General features: G+C 31.4%; 2 protein-coding genes across 3 annotated transcripts in view; one reads left to right on the forward strand and one right to left on the reverse strand.

Moving 5' to 3' along the window:
* The window catches only part of LOC148302209 (angiotensin-converting enzyme-like), a 197,396-nt gene that overhangs the window by 105,627 nt on the left and 68,923 nt on the right, over positions 1-22,846 (forward strand). The window lies entirely within an intron of this gene.
* Positions 2,363-10,916, reverse strand: LOC148302213 (uncharacterized). The gene is made up of 2 exons (XM_088271943.1): positions 10,849-10,916; positions 2,363-3,927 (listed from the first exon to the last, which is right to left on the reverse strand). The coding sequence occupies exons 1-2, from the start codon at positions 10,858-10,860 to the stop codon at positions 2,689-2,691; spliced, it is 1,251 nt and encodes a 416-aa protein (XP_088128069.1). The 5' UTR covers positions 10,861-10,916; the 3' UTR covers positions 2,363-2,688.

Genomic DNA, 22,846 nt, shown 5'->3' on the forward strand with positions numbered 1-22,846 from the left:
TACGGAGGCAGACAAATAATAAGCTGCTTAAAAATGAAATATCATGTTTTGAGGAGGATGTAAAATAATCCGCTAAATGCGATGTACGTCAAAAAATCAGTAGTGTAACTGTCAATAATGAGTAGAATGCTGAATGATACACGCGTATAAAGTGATCACTTATCTAGCCAATAATAAATTGTAAGTTTTTTTCAAATATCTAGACTTCCATATCTTCTTCATCTGTTTTGAGATATAAAAGTGTAAAAATAACTCCTAATAAGTCGAGAAACCCAGATTTTTGAGACAAGGATTTGGATACACACAAAAATTAAGATATTGGTACTGTGAGGCTATTGTTGCTTTTAAAATTTTATGTATAAAAGTTCTGAATAAGCTTGAATGTACAGGTGTGTGTTAAAATTAATCATCCAATTTGTTTTTAAAGAATTTTTTTACTAAATGAAAAAAAAATAATAATTGAAATCATTATTGATATTTTACAATTTTTTTCTGTTACGTGGAAAATATGATATCCGTTACCTAACGGATATCTACACTGGCGGCAGCCACCTGGCTGCCGCCAGTGTTGATACACATTTGCATCCGTTTTACTAATTTATTAGTATACGGTAGCTGTTTAATTGACAAACGTCAAATATGATTGACGTACGACGCCATTTGCAAAAATTATAACATCTTCCGATCGGATGATTAATTTTGCGTCACCCTGTATATGAGTGATAAAAAATCATTACAAAAATAGACGTAACAAAATATTATATATTATTAAATAATATTGTACGTTAATGAATTTTTGGCGTGAGAAATATTATAATCATTTCGGCAATCGAACAATAGAAAAACAAAAAACAAATAAAACAATTGAATATTATCTTGGCATTTCTGCTGGTTCAATGATTATCGTCAATACGCTGAAATGTATACAATGTAAACAGGTGTATTATTGACACCCGCCCAGTATTGGCATTATGAATAGTTTTTTTTAGTTTATATGAACAATATTGATTGATGTGGAAAAAGGTAATTTTATCGTATAACTTTATAAATTAAAATGTTCAATATATACTATCTATTGATAGATCTTGTAATATAATTATATTTTTATACTAGAGTGAAAAAAACTGTCAAATTTTTTTTGCAAAAAAATACTTGGGTCAATGTGGTAAACAATAATAAATGATTCAAATAAGAAATAAACATTAAATTTTTATATAAAACTTAGTTATATAGGAAAGAATGAAAGGCTCATATAAAGCCATATCGATAAAATTAAGCAAAGTATGTTGAGATGGTTTAAGCGTCTGAAGAAGTAAAACAAATTTAAGAGGCAAATATGTGGTTGGTAATAGAAGAAGAAGAGGAAAACTTGGCATGATCAAGTATTTAAAATACTTTATAGTGATCATGTTAGGGTTCGGAATAATCTGCGGGTATTTATGAGGAGATGCATAAATATGGGAGAGGGGAAAATTGTTTTGCAAGACAGATTGGTGTGGCGTTCTGTTTTCTCTGCCTTCCCCTGCGGAAAAACGGCTTTTATTTATTACTTTTTTACTGGTTGAGTTTTAAATTAACAATAACTGGATAAATCCGCTTAAAGAAATCGTAACCGGGGTCTTTACACAGTATGTTTTTTTTTCTAAAATAGCAAAATAAATATGAATATCGCATGAACATTTTTCCCATACCTCATGATCGTTGTTTTGTTTAATGGAACCAAATCTTTTCCATCTTGAAACTTATACTTTGTGTATTTTATGAATGATTAAATTCTGCAGTAATTACAATTCCCTCATTGTTACAGATAGTACCTACGTATAAGTTGTATGCATAGTGAACAAGTATTCCAATGTCGATGCTTTTTCGCAACATTCATTTTTCATTGTTCCCATAGCATTTTTCTGGGAAAAGTTACACAACACGTACAATACATGTGTGTTGTATTGAAATTATTATTTTTCTGCCGTTTAAATGAATTTAATTGTCTATTCCGAAATATTCAAATCAATAACCATATTATACAAGAACGGAGTCTATTCAAGCCAATATTTACATACAAATCTCACATTAATATATTTATTTTTCAATATTAAAAGCATTGTTAACTTTGTAGTATTGTAATATAATACTTCTTTATCATTCATCGTTTACTTTGTGTAATTTTAAAAATGGTATTACATAAAGTGAAAGATGAATGATAAGGAGAGTGTCATATTGATATAATGCATGTCTACATTTAACTTGAACTTCTTTCTTTGTTGCGATGTAATTTTTCTGATATATTTTCTCTTTTGCTTCGTTACTAATGAAGATTTATCTTTAGGGTATTGTATTTGTTTATTGAGTAAAACCAAAATGATTCGTACGTAAAAAATATTTTATTTGTTTACATCTTAAACATAATGAGATAAACAAAAGCTATTCATATAAATATACAAAAACGTTCGATAATTTTGGCGACGCTTCTTCTTTCTTTGTACCCCTCTACTCGCTATACCGTTGATAGTGGCCGTGAGGGGCAACCGATCCGAAGTATTCTCTAAGATCGTTTGCATAAGATATTCACACTACGACAATCAGTTCTCCGTCCTCAAATGCCCTAAATATAATTACCATTTTTGTCACAATGTTGTTGATGGTCGATGGTCAATCATGATGATGAAATGATTTTGGTTTATTGAACCCTCAGTGACTGTAACTGTAGCTACCTCCTAGACCGCTGAAGTGGCTGTACGAGTCGTGTCCACCGTAGTATTCTTGTTCGTGGCCGTGGTGGTCGTGGCTTTCCACATGGACTGGTACTGGGACCTTGACTGGAACTGGAACTGGCTTCTCCACTGTTACTGGGTAGGGCCTGTCTACGTGTACGGGGTAGGGCCTGTCTACTGGAACCTTCACGGGGTACGGAACGTGCTTCTCCACCGGGTAGGGTACGTGCTTGTACACGGCGTAGGGTTGGGGAACGGCCACCTTGACGTGCACCGGGTAGGGCTTCTCTACCGGGACTGGGTAAGGCCTGTCCACGGGTACGTGAACTGCGTACGGCACGGGCTTCTCGACCGGGTATGGCACTGGAATCCTCTTCTCCACGGGGTAGGGCTGGGGTACGTGGACTGGGTAGGGCCTGTCGACGGGAACCTTGACTGGGTATCCAACGTGCTTGTAGACCGGGTACGGCTGGGGTACGGGAACCTTAACTTCGACCGGGTAAGGGACGGGCTTCTCCACCGGGTAGGGCTGGGGTACAGGCACCTTCACGTGGACGGGGATGTGCTTCTCGACCGGGTAGGGTTGGGGAACGAATACCTTGACTGGGTAAGGCCTATCGACTGGTACATGGACGGGGTAGGGGACCTTCTTTTCGACTGGGTAAGGTTGCGGTACGTGCACGGGTACCTTGACGTATTCCTTGACCGCGTAGGGGACATGCTTGATGACCTCGTAGGGTTGGGGAACTGCCACTTTGACGGGGTATGGAACGTGTTTTTCAACTGGGTATGGGACGTGCTTCTCTACGGGATACGGCACTGGGATACCTTTCAGAAGAGTGATGGTTTTGGTAATGTCAGTATGTCCTCCGATGATGTGTCCCTCGTGTCCACCATACCCTCCGTTCCCGCCATACCCACCGTTCCCGCCATACCCTCCGTGCCCTCCATACCCAACGTGCCCGCCGTATCCTCCATAGCCGGATAGTTCGTGACCTCCATCATACTGGATGTTGGAAATCCCGTGGCTGTAGGCTCCTCCTACCGACCCGTGGCTTCCGATGTACCCGAGGTCGAGTCCGCTGATGCCATATCCGTAGCCCAAGTTCAACAGGCCGCGTTTGTCGAGCTTTTTGTCGAGTGGTTCAGCTTTCTTTCCAACTGATTTTTTCTCATCAGCCGCTACTACGGCGAGTAGCAGGATACTGAAGAATATCTGCAAGTTAAAAAATACGTATTTATAAATAAAATACTTTTTCGATTAACGGCTACAGGAATATGTAGATCAAAATTATGTATGTTCACATTAACAATACTATGGCGCGTTATACATTTTTAATGCTTTACTCTTTTTACACAAAAAGTTTTAATAAAAATAACACCTTTCTAAGATAGTGGTGAATACGTTTCCTCCACACTTCAAAAGGTTTACTCGTATCTTGGGGTTTTTTTCCATTTAAAAAAATATATGTTTTTAATTTTTTTACTAAGCTTCCACTCGTTTACAAGTGATTTTAGCTCTTTTTTGGGTTTTATCTGTATCTTTTGTTTCAATTGCGTTTTATTTAATTATTGAATATCAATATTTTTAATTTTTTAAAGCAATTATTTAAGAATCAAATTATAATTCTTTAAAGTGATGAAGTAAAAGCCCGCAAAACGTATAAATGCTAAATAAATGCACAAATAAAATAAATAATAATCTATCGTGAAAAACATAATAATGTTCTAAATTATAAATACAAAATTCAATAAAATTTCATGAACAGGGATGTTTGTTGAAACAATTATAAAATTAAAAAAAAAGTGACTATTTAATATAAATTTTATCATGTTCTCTTAGTTTATTGAAGACTTAAATAATTTAATTAAAGATGCTCTAATTTTATGTTTACTGTTTTCTCTGAGTTATAAATGTTCACTTATTCAAATTAGTAGGAGAGAATGACGATGTACCCCGATTAGATGTCGCAAATGACACACTTTAGCGAGAAATAAGGATTCAGCTCTCACAATGTAAGAAGGAGAGTAAGTCTCACGACCTGTTGGATAATGCGAGGGAAAAAAGTCGTTGTCGTGAGATCCGAACTACCACCGCAAACTAACCACTGACTTGCGTAACAAATGCAATCAGAAACAATTAGGTACGAGTCGCTCTGGAAATGCTTACTTTACGCAATGCGGTGTGTGCCTTTAAAGGAAATCATTTTCCCATCAAAGGAACGAGTTTCCAACCGATTGAATATAAAACCGCCAGTTTGTTATGACCCAACTGGCATCTTCGGTTGATATCTCGTATTGAAATTGCATACGTATAATTTAACGTAATTACAGGAAAACTGGATTCACGTATAAAAATGTGTTAGCGTTATTCGAGACATTAAAATTGCAAAACGGCGAGCTTTGAAAAATGAAACATTTTGCGTTATTATTTCTGAGAACTACGAAATCTCAAACACATCTGTTGCAAGTGTGGCGTTGACATGTTATTTTTTGTCAATTAATGTTGCGCAATAATTTATATCGTACAATAAACCTTGAGAAATAATATGTGGAAAAGTGTTTGAATCTTTGAAAAATGAAAATGAAAGGTATTGTTCCCACAATGGTGTATGTATTCATATTGTCTCGAGATTGCATAACTCGTATAGCATTTACATGGAGTTCATTTAACATGCTCGCTGATATTTTGTTGACCTTTATTATTGGCGAGAACGCCTCTTTGTATCTAAATTGCAATGATCGATGTGAAAGGGGTTTAATATTCTTCTGTGAATCAACACTTATCGAAAAAAAATCTCCTTCTTTTAAAATATACGCTAAAGAGAATCATTTCAATATTATTGAAAAACGGTTTAAAAACAATTTTAATATTTTTTACCAATATCTCACAAAGATAAAGAAGTCCAAGCTGACGACCTATCAGTGGCTTGTTTAAGTGATTACTTTGTACACTGTAACATTCAAAATTCTACCCATGATTGACAACCACATTACCCAATTTTCGGAAGTTGGATCTACTGCATGTTGCTTTGTCGGCGACATCTATCCAGATCAAATCCAGAATTTGTTAATAAAATTATTGAGAAGTTATGAGAAAAAACTAATTACTTATTTTCTTGAAATAATGAAGAAAGATTGACTGAAAACTTTAATAGAAAAATAATAATGTATTTTAAAATTACGTTTTTTCTTCATATTTTGACCCTCATCTTCACCTTATTGTGCATAGGGCACTTCATAGAATCTTTGTAGTTTCAACTTGATCAATAATCCCATGAAGGCATGGTGATCAGTTTTAAATCCCGTATACTATAAAATAATCAAAAGAGTCAAAAACCTATCTTCCACCTTTATAGTGTAGTGATAATCGCGTTTGAGTACCGCACTGAAGGTTCCAAGTTTAATTCCCAGAGTGCTCAAAATAAACGAAAGATTATTTTCATAGTTAGGCGGAGAAATTTGAAGGATTCGGGCATGTGTTGCGAAAACGCGAGAAAGAAGGCTTAACTGTTTTTTCACTATAAAAATGTTTAAAAGTAGAAGATTTAAAATGTAGCACGATCAAATATATCAAATTTAGATTGAAAGAAAACATGATTTTAAATAGTACTTACAAAAAAATATTATAATTACTTTGTGAACCAACTTTTACTTATTTGATACTCGTAGTTAAAAAATGTGACGTGTTTAACGATGCCCGTTAATTACTAAAAGTAATAACTACCTTTTTAATGAAAATGTAAGACGTAGTTTTATGCAATAGTACAAGAAAATACCATTATTTTTATTTTTTAATTCAAAAGATGTGTTTTACCTCTCTAATTAATGTACTAAAATTTCCATGACACAATATCCTCCGTATTCACATGATATTATATGATATTATGTCAGTAAACCGATAATTATATACTATTACGTGTGATCTTCTCACTACGGGAACTTGAATGAAAGCGAAATTGAATTCACTTTCATTTACAACTTGTTACGCTCCAATAACGGGTACAATTTTCTTCAAACTAGGTTAAATCTCAGATAGCACCACAAACGGTAATAAATTACTCGCGTTTTCCATTCCAACCGACTCCGCCTGCATCTTCTGTTACAGAGATCGCTGGGAATGGACCCCGATACCTGATTAATTGGCAGTTTAAAACGTGCATTCTCGGCAATTCTCACCTACGGCGCTCTATAATTCTCATAGTTAGACTGCGCGTCTACCATTTATCTACTTATTGTTGTCTAGGATTTACGATTTGTGAAATTGGAAATGAAAGAAAGTGAATTTGATAGTGTTATATCTGATTCAAATTTGGTATTCTGCCAAATGGTGTCGATAAATTAGGTGCCAATAGAAATTTGTATCGTAAGGAATGTCAATTTTTTTTCGTAATTTGAAATGAATGCAATTTTCACCATAGTTGCATTTTATTTCCGGTCAAGTTAACATAAAAATAGCTGTGCAATTTCAGATTATAATTTTAAATATATAGATTTCTAACACGCAAATAATATGGATCATCTTACTTTTATGCAATATGCATATAAATAATGATGAAATAATCCATTCACTTTTATTAACTTATAGAATTTTATATCTCACTACTACTTCAAGATTTTTAAAACGAGTTGTCGTTCAGTTTTGTCAGGAAGAGAATGATACCGAAAAGATGATTCACAAAAGTCTGTTGTATTTACAAATAGAAGTTTATTTAAGCTATTTACACTGTGCAGTTAAAACTTTAACTTCAAAAGCTATTCATGCTCAGGTAGACGAAATAGAAGTTTCTTTTTACAAAAATACATATCATCCATTTTTAATATTTAATCTTGTTTTAGTTATTTAATAATAATAATAAAACCCCTATCCGCACCCCAATGGTGCATAGGGCACTGCGTCATATAACGCAGTGTTATCTTGATCGTTTACACATGAAGGAAAGGTGATCAGCCCTCCGCTTCAGGAACCAGTTCAGGGTAATATTGAATAAATATTACTGTGAAAAAATTACAAATATTTATTTGAACCCCCCTGGGAATCGAATCCGGGACCTCCAGAATGGTAGCCGAGCGTGCTGACCATTACACTACGGAGGGAGACAAGTTAGTTAGTTAGTTATTTACAGTGATAAAACTGCTGTTTTTTTAAAGTAAATATCTATAAAAAATCATAATTTTTGCCTTATGAATTATATGAAGTATGGGAATCGACATAATATAAAAGTAGTTTTTTTCTACGATAGTTATTGAAAAGGTATATTAAAGTTGGGTATAAATAATTATAAAGTAAAACAAGAGCAAAAAAAATTATGAACTAAAAATTTAATCACGTATTCCTTTTAAGTTCAGTTTGTCCCAATTTTTGACGCGCATAAATTTATTAAGTATTTATTATGCCATCTTTAGCTAAGTAATCGGTTATGTGTTTCACTGACCGCCACACGCGTGCGCCTGTATAATTATATATTCATACATAATAATAAAGTGTATACAGAGATTGCTCTTGACGTAAGATCACATGTTACCGTAAACATTTTACTGGGTCGGTCAATACACACACGTTTATTTGGAGCAACTGAGAGCAAAAGTGGTCATTATTACAGTATTCGGTATAATCATCGTTTAATTATAAAACTTGAATTTAAGTAATTGATATTATGTATTTACATACTCGTGTTACGAAGTATGTTAAATAATGATGAATAATGTCTTTAAATTTCAGAAAAGCATTATTTGTGAGTACAAAATATTATAAATATTTTTTCTGAACTGGATACTAATGGTTCTAGGATGCATTGATGTATTAGTAAATTAAATTAATGCTTATGGTATAATCCGAGGAAACACGAAATTTATATTCTTTAAAATTTGTATTATTCATGAATTTCTTGCGGTGAATTGAACACTAAACCTTACTTATTGTAATCAAAATTGCTAGCCAGTACACAATGATAATAGGCATACTATATTTACTTTAATATAGTATGCCTACTAACAGAATTTTTTAAACGCCTCCTACGATATTTCAGTAGCATTAAAACAAAGTCCGATCAAAACGAAGTAGGAAAAGTAAAATAATATTCGATAATAAAACTAAAAATATTACCACTATTTCAAGCGGTATTTAATAAGTAAAAAATTAATTAAAAATGGATAGATTTTACCACAAAGTGACTGCCGAATCAATTAATGAAATTAAAAATATTTTGCTTAAGGACTTTTATGTGTCAAAAGAGAAATTTTTATCTGGAATTCATGATATAAATGTGAAATTAATCATTTTTTTGGAGGTGCCATTATTTCTTAAAATTTATCGTGGCTTATATTTCGATGCATTCCGCATCATTATAAATCACTTTATATGATATATTGATAATGATGCGAAATATATCGAATTACAAACCACAATAAATTTTCAGAAATAGTAGTTTTTACCAAGTAAAATTTAATTTACGAATAGATAGATATTACCGTACAGTGACTGCTGTAATAATTAATGAAAAAGTCGATTTTCATTAAATTAATGATTGTTGGCTAGATTCCTTACTGTTTTAAAACTTATGTCATTTACTGTAACAAAAATGTTGTAATACGTTAAGTGATGCGTTTATTGGGATTTACCTTTGTAAAATAATGTGTGGGTAATGGATTCAATAAAGCATATCATATTACAAAGTCGTCTTTAGTGTTTGTTGAATCGAGACCACAAAATTATGTGATATTTTTACCATTTTAAGATATACGAAAGATATCATAATATTATTATAAAAAAAAAATATATAATAAAAATAATATGTTAAATTCGCAGTTTGGAGAAATTTTAATACTTTATTTATGAGAAATTTAACAATCAAATAAAATTAATAAATGCATTTTCCCTTTATTTTTCAATGGGTCACATTATTAATATCAATTTAATCTATACATCCTTACGAGATATTTATTTGTTACTTAAATTTTCAACTACATTTTATTGATTTTCTCAATAGTAACTGTGAGAATTTCATAATTTAAAATACCTAAGTTTTTTTCTTTTGAAAACGCTTAAAAAAATTTAAAATAAGTATTAACTTTATCTTAATATAACTAAATGATATCTAAATTCTGAATTGAATTACAAAAACTGATTATGTTTATAAAACACAATGAGTTTTTTTATGTGATCGAAAGTAAGTTAGCAATGTTAGCATTCAAGCAAGAATATTTTTTACAAAACTTTTTACATCTAAGCCTCTTCGCGGAAAACAATTTAATTTGCTAGATTTACGTGAAGAATTGGTAATGCCCTTGACAGTTAAAAATTGTGAATGTGAATTCGTTACGATTGGGTAGTTATCGACCATAAAATAAGATAGATTGTAAAGAAATAATTGTAACTTAGATTCGATTACAAAAATGACTTTGAATGTCATGTACGTTATTGAGACGTAATGGTGCAGTGAAATTACATTTGTAAATTTAAAAAGATCTCAATTTAACATGAGAAATTCATTTAAGAAAATTCTCATTTAATGCAAAGTGCTTTTTATTAACTTTGATAAAAAAAAAATAATCACTGCACTTATATTATAAGACTTGTTAAGTGCAATATATTCAAATATTTTTTTTGATGCATAGGTAGACACTGAATGTAGGTTACAGCATTCACACTGATTTTTTTAAGAGTGAACGGTACCCTTTTTGTACTTAAGGTGTTTTAAAAAACAATAAGATAATTTACTTTATAGAATTAAAATGTAATTTTCTTTTGAAATCACAATAAATATTTTATTTTAACTTAATGATAATGTCTACCGGTTTTGAAGCTAACCGCTTCTTTATCAAGACTGATCAGGTAAGCTTCAAAACCGGTAGACATTATAAGTTATAATAAAATATTTATAGCGATTTCAAAAGAAAATTACATTTTAATTATAAAATGTAAAATCACAAAAATTGTGCTTCAAACAAATATTTTTTTTGTAATGGAAAAATTCACTCGATAAAATAACGTAAACACGGTAAGATAAATTTAAACTGTCACGTAAGGCATTCGCAAACTTCTTCGTAAATTCCACGCGTTGATGTCTCCTCCATACACTTTCCGCTGCTAAGAAGCTTTTATCGGTCACTTAGTTAAATATGATGGTATTCTCACCGTCGCCTTCATCGTGTGTGAGAAGGTGCTGGTGAGCGATGTCCAGGGAGTGAACTGGATACCGTGAGGCTGGCAGGCGAGGCTTTTATACGGCGGACGGACACTCGGCGAGGCCGCCCCGGGAGGGAGTGGGCGCGACGCCGCCGGTGGACGCCGCGACGCCCGACCCGCTGACGTCACACCAAAGGTCTTTGTTCTGCCAAGTGAGGGGTCATACATTAACAATCAAATGTATCGAGTGAACGTGATTGTCCCATATGATTATCTCGGAAAATAATTGTTGTATTCGTTCACTAAGTGTAACATTTTGCTCTTTTTTCTACATATCGCTCACTCCTTTCAAGAACGTCGTATACAAAAAAACTTGATTTTTCAGGAGAATGTTTTTAAAGTTTAAAAATATAATACAATGTTTTAAAAATAAATATCAAGCCACTTATTAATCTTTTCACTGTGCAACAGATCTTTTAAGGTAAAACCTAAAGGTTTTTTCTCCATTTGAAAAATATTTAGTGTATTTAAAAAAAAAATTAAACAATACCTTTTCTTCAAAATGCAAAAACAACACTTTCCCCCCTGTAGCGGGTAAATATTAAGTTAAAAATATGCCTCTTTTTCTTGGATGTATGTAGTACATTTTCTGGGCATTCCGAAAACATGCACAAATGAAAATTGACAATTTTTGATTTATGACGTTTTTGAAAGGAGTGAGCGATGTGTATACATTCGTAAAATTTAAGATGTTATATTAATAATATATTTTATACTGATTTTATTTAAAATAATGTTTAATTATGAAACAAGATAATAAACCTTAAAAATATATGCGTACTTCAAAATAATAAAAAAAAAACACATTTGGAGTAAACATTTAATATTTAAAAGACTAACATTTTTATTTTCTGTCTTATAACTTACAAAATAACTTAATTTAGAATTGTTGACTAAAAACAACTATTTTAATTATTACTATAAATATTTTAAACCAATTTTTAATTGATATTACTTATGTACATATTTTTTTAAATTTATACATTATATATTTTAATTTTTCTTATTTTATAAATAGGCTAAAATTAAATCGAATCGTAGTACCGTAGCACAGTGTCGCAGATTTTAAATCTATATCCGCAATTTTGATTCAAATCCATTTATTGTAACCTGATTTGTATGTTTCTAACGCGGTTTTATAGACTGATTAAAATTTTAAGAATTTATCTATACTTATGAAAATGTAAATGATCGTTTGATCTTAAAATCAAACTGAGTCACTGCAGCGTGAAGCCGGGCACAGATAGATCTATATATAATAATTGTGAGAAGTATCTCTTATCCAATTTATCCGGTTATTCCCTGAGCGGCAGATTTATTGAAGAATTATAGAATTGCTGATCTATTTCATCTAATAAAAACGTCTTAGAAAATACAATGTGTAAACTACAGAACATACTGCTCCAACAAAGTATAACACGGCTCATGAAAATTAGTAACAAGTAAACGACATTAATGGTAGCTTGACGCGTTTAATGGCAACTTGCCGTATTTAATAGTTATTGGATTTTCACCAATGTGAACCAAATTGTGATTTCCCTCTCTCATGTCACTGAATATTTTAATTTTAATAACATAAGGAGAGTTTCTTTTCATAAAATTAATACAAGTATATTGATTTAAAAATATGTCTTTAAGATGAAGTAGAATATGAAAATCTGGGCATTTACAGGGTTTATGACTTATAATTGGCTAGTTTAAGTGATCACTTTACACACTGTGAGACCCATTATAAAAAAGGTATATTTATTTATTTATTAGGTTTTTTATAGACAAAACCTTCATAAAGATTAGATCAAATATTTATGTATAGGTTTGAAGATTTGAATATACTCAAAATGTTGTTTACTTTAATCAACTAATATGAACGTATTATTAATTTGAGAAAGACGGGAACCAAAACAGAAATATTGTGGTCGTTTGTGTGAAATACTATCCACTACTCAACAGAAGCGGAAAAATAGAAATTTGAAGTACGTAACAAAAAATGAACGACAATTCTCTGCAGTAAATCCCTTATGTAATATCAATAAAAATATGTCCGACACGGTGATACGATAATTAATGGTGTCTTTTTCAAAACCATAAATTACGTGTATTATTATGTTTTTATATCCGTCCAGTTGTTCAGTCACGTGGCCTTAATTATAATTAGAAATTGGATCAATGATATAAACACAATACGAATTACAACACTTCGCAGGGAAAATTCTCAAAGTTTAGTGTGGAAAACAACCTTCAAAACAAGTTTTGTGATTTTTGTTCAGATAATAGAAAACAATGTATGTGACAAAGCGAAGCTTGATCAAGATAGGTCTGTCAATAAGATAAATCACTTAATTATTTTAAACAATGTCAATTTTAATCTTTATGGTGTAGATTAAAAATATTTTTTTCAGAAAGATGAAGCAAAGTAATTTGTTTCGAAGAAAAATATTTGTTATCATGATGTGATGTATTTTATATTATTTATGTAATTATGTATTTTAATATGCGTTTTTTTAATGGAAAGAGAAATAGTTGTGTTCATATTATTTTCAAAAATACTTCAATATTATACTATTTGTATGAGCCTAAACGTATCATTATTAAAAATAGGTATCAAATCGTGGTAGAGTGGGTTCCAACCCAGAAACTATGACTCAAGAGTTCGCGCCACTAACCACGGGACCACAACCCGACACAAGGCTAGATAAATTCTTGTATTTTTTTATTTTTATTTAACACTTACAAATATGAAGACGAATATGGAATACTGGATATCAACATTGCTTATGATCTGTCATATGCTGGTGGTAAGTCATCACTTTACACACGCGCAATATTCACCATTCTACCTATGATTGACAACCACACAACTAAAAATTTTGGAACTCCTATAAATGTCATTCATCTCATGAAACTGTACATGAGATTAATGGTTTTTGTTCACAAGTCATCTATTTTGTATTGAGAAAGCTTTTATTTAGCGGAGACTCTTTTATTTGGATGTATGCAAGATGCGAACCCCGGATTATTTTTATATAGTGAGAAACGCCTGAAACCATGATTTTTAAATTTATGTATCTTATAATTTGACCAGTTATTTTTATTCACAACATTTCAAGTTCGTCTAAATACTTGTTCACAAATCTGGGTTTTCTCCACTTTACAAATCAGGAGTTATTTTCACATTTTTTTGACATCTCAACATATGGTAGATGAAGATGATAGTGTCTGTTTTTAACATCTCCAGTCTTCTCTAATTGGTGTAGGTAATATGTTTAATTACCGAATGAGAGCATCTGTTTCAAAAATAGCAACAACAAAAAATGCAGTGATTTTTAAAAGCGGAAATGAAGTATGGAAATATGAAAAAATCACTCAAATCAATTATAAAAATTGTTTTATTTTGCTGCTGTTTGTTTATTGAATGTCTGAAAGTTAAATAAAGTGTACTGCTTAAAATAGAATATGGTAGTTAAATGTTTCACCTGTGGAACGAAGAAGAAAGGAACAAAGTGTTACAGTTTAGAAAGATGTCTACGAGTCATGTTGTGGTCTGTTATTCAATGCAAATATCCTACAATACCCGGATTGTGTTAACTGCTTTGAAGCGAAGGGAACATTTAACAAAACTGTATTTTTTGTTATTTTATTTCAAGTTAAAAAAAGATTAATTTTGTTGATATTTCAATGATTTCCTTATCACCGAAGATATACATATACCCCAACAGTGCTCTTAGAACCCAATTACCTGGTATTTCTCAAGAATCACGTTGTTTTGAGGTTTATCTACTTTTAACGGGATCTATAAAATAAGTTGGTATGATGTAATGAAAAGAAGTAAGAAGTTCAAATATTACGAAATTGGTAACAATTGTTTAGATTATTTTTTTGTCTATAAAGTAAAATAAGTACGTTATACAAATTTGTTTTTATTATTTTATACTTATTATAAAAATGATCATCATTCATTATTTGTTGAGAATCTATAGTTTGATGGTTTTTACTTGGTTCGTTAAAAAGCAGTTTATGCGATATTTATATACATTTTCGTAAAATACTTCTTCTTCTTCTTCATGAGCCCTCTGACCTTCACTGCTGGATATAGGCCTCTTCCCTTTCCTTCCATTTCCTTCGGTCGGTTGCTGCTTGCAGCCAGTTTTTACCCCGCACAGATTGTATCATAGCATAGCATCCGACAACATAGTTATGTTGTCGGACCATCTCTTTTGGGGTCATCCGAAACTTCTTTTGTTCTACCAAGGTCTCCATCATAATATTCTTGGGGTCCATCTTGTGGGGTCCTGTCTTGCAATATGTCTTTCTCATAAAATACTTACAAAGGCGCTTATACAGACACGGATAAAAAAAATGTTTATCACTTTCATATCCATGAAAATGATGAAAATTTTTTCAAATATTTTTTATGGATATATTTTTTTAAAAAGAAAACATCGTCAATCGGTCTTGTTGCGTCGAATGGGCTGTGGGGGGAAGGGAGTGTAGCCGATGTGTTATTGAACCTTCTTCTCAGTTTTCTTGGACTTGGGCATGGGCAAGATGTTGGGCAGAATACCTCCCTGAGCGATGGTCACGCCGGAGAACATCTTAATAAAATAAAATACAAAAACGAAACATTATTATCATTATTTTGGTGCCTATTATTATTTTTTAAGATTCGATTCAAGTATCTTTATTGTGGAATAAAAAGGAGAACGAAAGAGTTTCCGCAGTGAAAAGTTAACGGAGATCGAGAGTGAAGTACCTATGTAATAGGTTATACTGGGTAAAACTACTGCGGCGTCTATGACCCACACTAACAACATACCTTCATAATATCAGATCATCTAATGCATACTCAATATCGCGTAAATTGAGTTTGAAGTAAATAAAGAAACAAAAATGAAATAAATGTTGGTTGTAAAGAAAAAAGTTATATGGATCAGATCAGATCAAATTTATTTGATTTTAAAAAAAGTATTATTTTCCTTTATCAAAATAACTAATTGTAAAACCATAAGACTATGATTATAGTTTTCACCCATACCCAAATCTAATTGATGATCAATCGCTTAACTCAATCATTAATTATAATAAGGAAAGCTTATCTCAAATTAAGAGTAGAATATATTTGAAAGTCTTGCAAATCTTTATTTTACTGTTATTTATTTAATGTATATACTATATGTATTTTAGAGGCTTGCGCACTTCACTTGAAGGGTTGTAATAAATGTACGTGAAAGTGGGGAGAGCATATGGGAAAAAAAAAGATTAGAATAGCATTCATGGCTAGGGCTACATATAATTCTATCTAACTAACACCATCACGCGTTTCCAAGGTTCTTGTATAAGTAAAATTAAAATACTAAAAAATAAATTGTATGAATTTTAAACATGTTAATCAAAGAAAGAAGAAATAATTGAAATAAAAATAAATTATTTTACCAACAAACGAAAACAATAAATAATAAGTGGAAATCCCTCTCCAAGCACAAGAGCTTAGTCTCTGTATTGGAGAGAACTGCGTTACTAATTTAATGAATGTAAAAGTAGAAAAGTTTAGAAAATGGATATAAATTATTAAAAATATTATGTATATTTTCTCTCTTGAGAAATTTCATTGTTATACAAATCGCTCACTCCTTTCAAGAACGTCATAAATCGAATATCTTGATTTTTCAGTAAAACATTTTTAAAGTTTAATAATATAATACAATGTATTAAAAATATCAAGCCGCTTGTTGAAATTTTTACTGTGCAACAGATCTTTTGAGGTAAAACCTGAATATTTTTTCTCCATTTGAAAAATATTTAATATATTTAAAAAATATATTAAACAATGCCTTTTCTTCAAAATGCAAAAACAACACTTTCTGCCCTATGGCTGGTAAATGTTAAGTTTAAAATATGCCCCTTTTGCTGGAATATAGTACATTTTCTGGGCATTCTGAAAACATGCACAACTGAAAATTGACGATTTTTTATTCATGGCGTTCTTGAAAGGAGTGAGCGAAATGTCAAATCGTAATAATATTTTTTTATGGCCTGATGATGGAATTATTTTCCGAAACCAGTAGTCACGAATAAGTGTTTATAAAAGTGGTACTACACAAAGCGAAAAATGGATGATAAGGAGTGTTTTTTTGTCACCATTTTTAAATAAATAAATAAAATGAAGAAGTCTCAGCTTTAAAACCGTGAAGAGCGAAACCGCGTAAAGCGGAGTTGCTCTACTCTGTAGTACATATGTATGAGTAGTACTCCAGTGACTCCGGGGTCATCACGATTTGTTGAATGTTGAGTGACCCACATCCAACACAGAGACTGTTGTATAGCCGTTGCATTTCGACCTAATCACCAAGAAATACTGCTCTCAAGATATTGGGTAAGTATTCACTTTGTCGTTATTCAGCGATTTGTGACTTTTCAAAAAGTAAACATTCTTATATTTTGCTGATACTTTGTGGCATATTTCAGATCGGGATTCGGAATGATTGGCGGGTATGTTATGAGGAGATGCATGAATGTGGAAGAGGCGAAGATTATATGCAAAGACAGATTGGTGTGACGTTCAATTCTTTCTACCTATCTCTGTGGGGAAGCGGTGTAATTAGTTAGTTTAAAAGTGTAAAAAACGGTATCCTCTAAAATTTAAAAAATTGGTAACACCAAAATACTAATATAGGTATTAGTTTTCTAACGAGTTTCCTTCATCAAGCGACAAGTGTCTGTTAGCAAAATATCTAAAATATCTGTTTATATAAGCTACAGAAAAAAGTATGGTAAACCCCCCCACAAAGTTGGCAAATGTACTCCTTTTCCTTGGAGAATTTTATAGAGGGTTAATGTTTTAATTTTTTTTATATTTTATCTAGCGGAAAGGACTGTTATTAGTCATTTAAAATATTAATACAATTTTGAAACATTAACTCCCCTATAAAGCCTCCTCCGATAACGCAGTACCTATTTCAGCGTTATAGGGGGGTTTTCTGTATATCAATGTAAAGTTTGACGTATTGTGTTTCATATTTGATTTTATGTACTAGTATTAAGGTAACATTTCCGCGTGAGCCCACGATTTTACAAAGCAGTTATCTACCTTTTAACGTTCAGTTAACGATTCGTTTCAGAAATACAGTAATTTGTATAAATTAAATGAGGTTTGCATATTATCAAATGGACCTCGCTTCGCTTACATATTGTACATACACATTACGTCGGTATTTCAGATAATATCTTTCTATGTGTGCACTATAAACTGATTAAAATATGTCGTAATAATATTATTATATAACAGCAGGGTCCGTCTCTGTAGTGTAGTGGCTAGGTTAGGTTAAGTTAGGTTAGTTGCTAGTTTGTCCACCTCAGTAGTGCAATGGTTAGCACGCTCGGCCCCCTTACTGAAGGTCCCGGGTTCAAATTCCAGGGTGGGTCAAATAAATATGTAATAATAAAAGTGATATTTTTCACTCTTATATGTATTAAATATTACCCTTGACTGGAACCTGCAACGGAGGGCTGATCACCTTTCCTTCATTTTTTAACGATCAAGATAACACTGGGTTTATATGATGCAGTGCCCTATGCACCATCCGGTGTGGATAATGGTGTGTAAGTTGCTAGTAGCGCTGACCACCCCATAAATTGTTTTGACTCAAAATAATTTTTATCAAAGATATTTAGTTACAATATGTGGAGTGTGTCCAAATGCTTATTGACAAATCCGAGTTTTCTTCACCAAGGAGTTATATTTACATTTTCCGACATCTTAAGATAGATGAAGAAAAATTTTCATTTCCAAAAAATAGTAGTGTGGCTGTCAGTCATAGGTAGAAAGGTAAATGTTCCACGTGTCTAAAGTGATCATTTAACCACCTACAAGCTCTATTATATAAGCTCATTACTGCTGTCCAAATTAAAAACACATTAAGGGACTTTTTAAGTACATTTTTTTTGCATTTCTGGACTTTTTAGATTCTACTTAGTCATAAAATGCAAAAAAAAATTAAAAAAAATTGTCCCTTACTGTGTTTTAAGTTTGGACAGCCGATTAGCCCTGTAAATACTGTCATCTTTACTCCTCTTCATTTATTTTGAGATGTCACAAAAACATATTTATTTAATCTTATTATTTGATGGATATAATTTCTTTCTTTATGAGAAAGACGTTACAATTTCACCACCATTTTTTATTCAATCAAAAGACGGTAAAATGTGTTAATAGATGCATGATTCCATTTTTTTATTAATATTAATTTACTAAATATTTTACGATTGAAATGGTTACCAAATTGAAATTCACATTGTAAATTTAGTGTTAATTATCACCATTTGATGTTCAGTAGGAAATTTATTAATATTTTAAGATTTTTAGATACGAATTTACAAAAATTAGAAATGGGAATACATAAACTTTCTATTGTTTGCATAGTTTAATAAATGAAAAATGTATGTACAATCGAACTTCTTTATTAAAAACATGAAAATAGAGCGATAAATCAATGAATTAATTCGTAAATAAATAATACAAGATTTTTATTGATTAAAAAAATAGTCTTAGGTATTTTGCTGTACTCTGCACCCTTATTTTCTGTTGATTTTTTAAAGAAAAACTCTTTAATTGAATTCATTTATTTGTTGTAACAATTTAATATTTTAACCGAATGATAACAAGGTTTTCAGTAATGTACACGGTAAAACCAGAAAAAAAGTTAAGTTAAATTTTCGAATTTTTCATGATTTATTCTACTTTTTATTTGTTCTCTATCCGCACTTATATGGCGCATAGGGCACCGCATCGGATTGATGCGGTGTCGACTTAATTGCCATAGATTGGCAAGGTGATCAATCCTACGATTTAAAGGATTTGAAGAGGGATATGTTTGATAGAAGTACACCGGATGTATGAGATAGGAAATCGAGGAGGAATAGCAAGTAGAAATTAAGAATAGCGGCAGTGGCAAGAGTAAGAACCTGTTATTACTGATTTCTTGGAGTCCTTTAAGAGAAAAAAAAGAGAAATACTGTGTCCAAATCTTTGTCCACACGTCTGGGTTTTGTCCACATGGGAGTTAAATTTAAAATTTTAAGAAAAGTCTGAAAGAAGGTGTCAATTGAAGGATTTCCATATTCATAAATTCTGAAGTTTGATAAGTATAACCATACTTCTCAAACTTCATGATTAACAACCGTTAATCATGGGTAGAATGGTGAATATTACATGTATTTAAAGTGATCACTGAGACCAGCCTTCATTCTGTTGAGATGTTAGTATAAAAAATGTATTTAAGTGATGAATTATGATTTTTAGTTTAATTTTTATATGTTTGCATGTGGATAAAAAGTTCTTAAAACAATTTTAGAACCCAAATGAATTAAATCATTGGCTTAAGATTATTTATCATCAAGAGCTATTATTTCCGTTTTTAGAGTTATATAAATGTAATTGAATAGTTCTAAGACTTCACAATGCTCAGAAAAGGCAAATATCAAGCTTATTTACAACTATGGTATTTCTAATTACAAATTTAGATGAAATTATATCTCATGAAAGATAGTACTAGCATGAAGAAATACATACAAGTAACCCTGTGTAGAAGGGAAAACATCCATTAGTATAACAATATCTCCTACTGCATCAGCTCCGTGTACTTTGGCACTTGAAGGCATATCTCTTGACGAAGGCCACCGGATGCTCCTATATCCATTATGGAAGAGGATGTTGAACGTGTAACTGGTCTGACTGTTACCCAACAATATTGCTGATATCAAATCGGAACATACATACCAACCAGTTACGTAATCAAATTAGGTCTCAATATTGACAAATAAAGGATATGTCAGAAAGTACGTGTTCCTTATAATTTATTGCCGCTATATGTACAGCAAGGGTCAAATCAGCATTATTTGATCTCAAATAGCGTTTGGAACGGTATAAATAATTATATTACTTAATCGGTACTTATTTTTGTATCATGTCCACACTATTCCTGAAAACTATTGCATATATACATACATATATCTGAATAAATGTAACTACCAATTCAAAAATCTAACGTGCTGTATATTTCAACTCTTATCTAAGCATACTTTGTATATTAAAAGCATTGTTTACTTTATGATACAGTTAGTTAATATAATATTTTGAACGTGTCCAAATACTTGTTCACAAATCTGGATTATCTCCAATTATATTAGTATTTTTCATATTATACTTTGACATCTCACCAACATTATCTAGTGAAGTTCTAGTGATTTAAGAATCAATGTTTCAAAATTGGTTCATATATACATAGAACTTCCAAGAATTTGAGTAGTGTGGTTGTCAATAATGGGTAGAATTGGTGAATGTTACACGTGTGTAAAGTGATCACTTAAACCAGCCTATGACGGTCGTCAGCCCCGTAAATGCCCACAATTCCACATTATTCTTCATCTTTGATGAGATGTCAAAAAATAATATGGTAATACAACACTTATCTAATCATTAATCATTTACTTTGTGTGATACCACTTTAAAAGTGGTATTTCACAAAGTGAACGATGAGTGATAAGGCGAGTGTCATTCTTATCTAAGTAGTGCAGAATATTTTGATATTACTTATAACTCTTTCAAAAATAAAACATATTTTAAACGACATCTTCTGTCTTTCTAGAGATATTTATTGATGGTCGATCTATAATATTTAAAAATCAATGATATTCAAAAGAGCATTTTTTATACCATTTTAAATTAACAATATTTTAAGCAACTTTGTTCACAAACATCGGTTTGTTTCCAATATTACTCAGTTCACATTTCATTCATGATTTGATATTTTTTTCTATTACCGCGAAGGTGTGTTTTCTTTATGTTTTCTTTACAGATTCGTTTACAAAAAAAATCTTTATATTAGTCTCGTGAAAGCTTGACGTCAATTTTTCAGGTTATTAATTCTGGGGTGCCTTAATAGTTGAAAAAATAGCAGATGTCGTAGTGTCATATTTATTATGTAATCATTCATGTAAGTGTAACATAAATTTATGATTTAAAGATGGAATATTTTATTGTAATATCAAATGAATAGAAATTGTGTTTTTATAAATTTTGAAGCATATTCTACGTCCACTATACGACAATGACCATTAATTTTTTTTATATAATGTTACTCAAATACTTTAATGCATTATTTAATGGCTTTAACTTTGTATAGCAACAAAATTTAAATACATAAATAAAATACTTTTATAACCTTTTTTGTTGTTTATTAATATGAACATTAATAAACTTAAGACTTGTTTTGAAAACAATAGTTGTTTTTATTGTCAGGTTAAAATTAAAACTACATACCTACTTAAATTATACTCACGGGTAAAAGCACTAGTTGTATAAAGTCAAAAAATTATTCAGTGATGAATTCAAATTTTATAGAACGGAAATTGTTTCTGTTTTTTCTTTACTATACCAACTTTAGCTCACTCGTTGCTAATCACAGATTGCAGCATCATCAGATTGTTAAAATTTCGATTTTGTTGAACGTTGAATTTTTACCTTTATAGTCATTAGTTCGTTATGGCATCTCTTTAAATATGCCTTAATTGCAGGTGCTCTAACCTCAGTGTTAAAACTATATACTAAGCAGCAAAGAAGTAAGTACACCGGATATGTAACGACCTTCTAACTTCTGATTAAGTTGCTCAAGAATATAATTTTCATACCGTCGTTTACCAGATAAAATGGGACCATAAAAACTTAATCACGGTAGCAATGTTTTATGCCTAAAATGTATGCATATTTGTCACAAAAAAATAATACATATATTATGATTAAATTCTGCTGAAATAATGAAGTTAATTAATAAATGTATTGAAAGAATTTACAGTGAAAAATCCTTGCAATAAAACATATCTTTTATACGTTACAAGGAGATAAAAAATATTTCCTAACACTAACGCATGATACTTATTATGTCTATTTTCAGTA

This window comes from Brachycentrus maculatus, unplaced genomic scaffold (assembly GCF_059751285.1).
Source record: "Brachycentrus maculatus isolate JH-2025_06_01 unplaced genomic scaffold, ASM5975128v1 h1tg000472l, whole genome shotgun sequence".
NCBI lineage: Eukaryota > Metazoa > Arthropoda > Insecta > Trichoptera > Brachycentridae > Brachycentrus > Brachycentrus maculatus.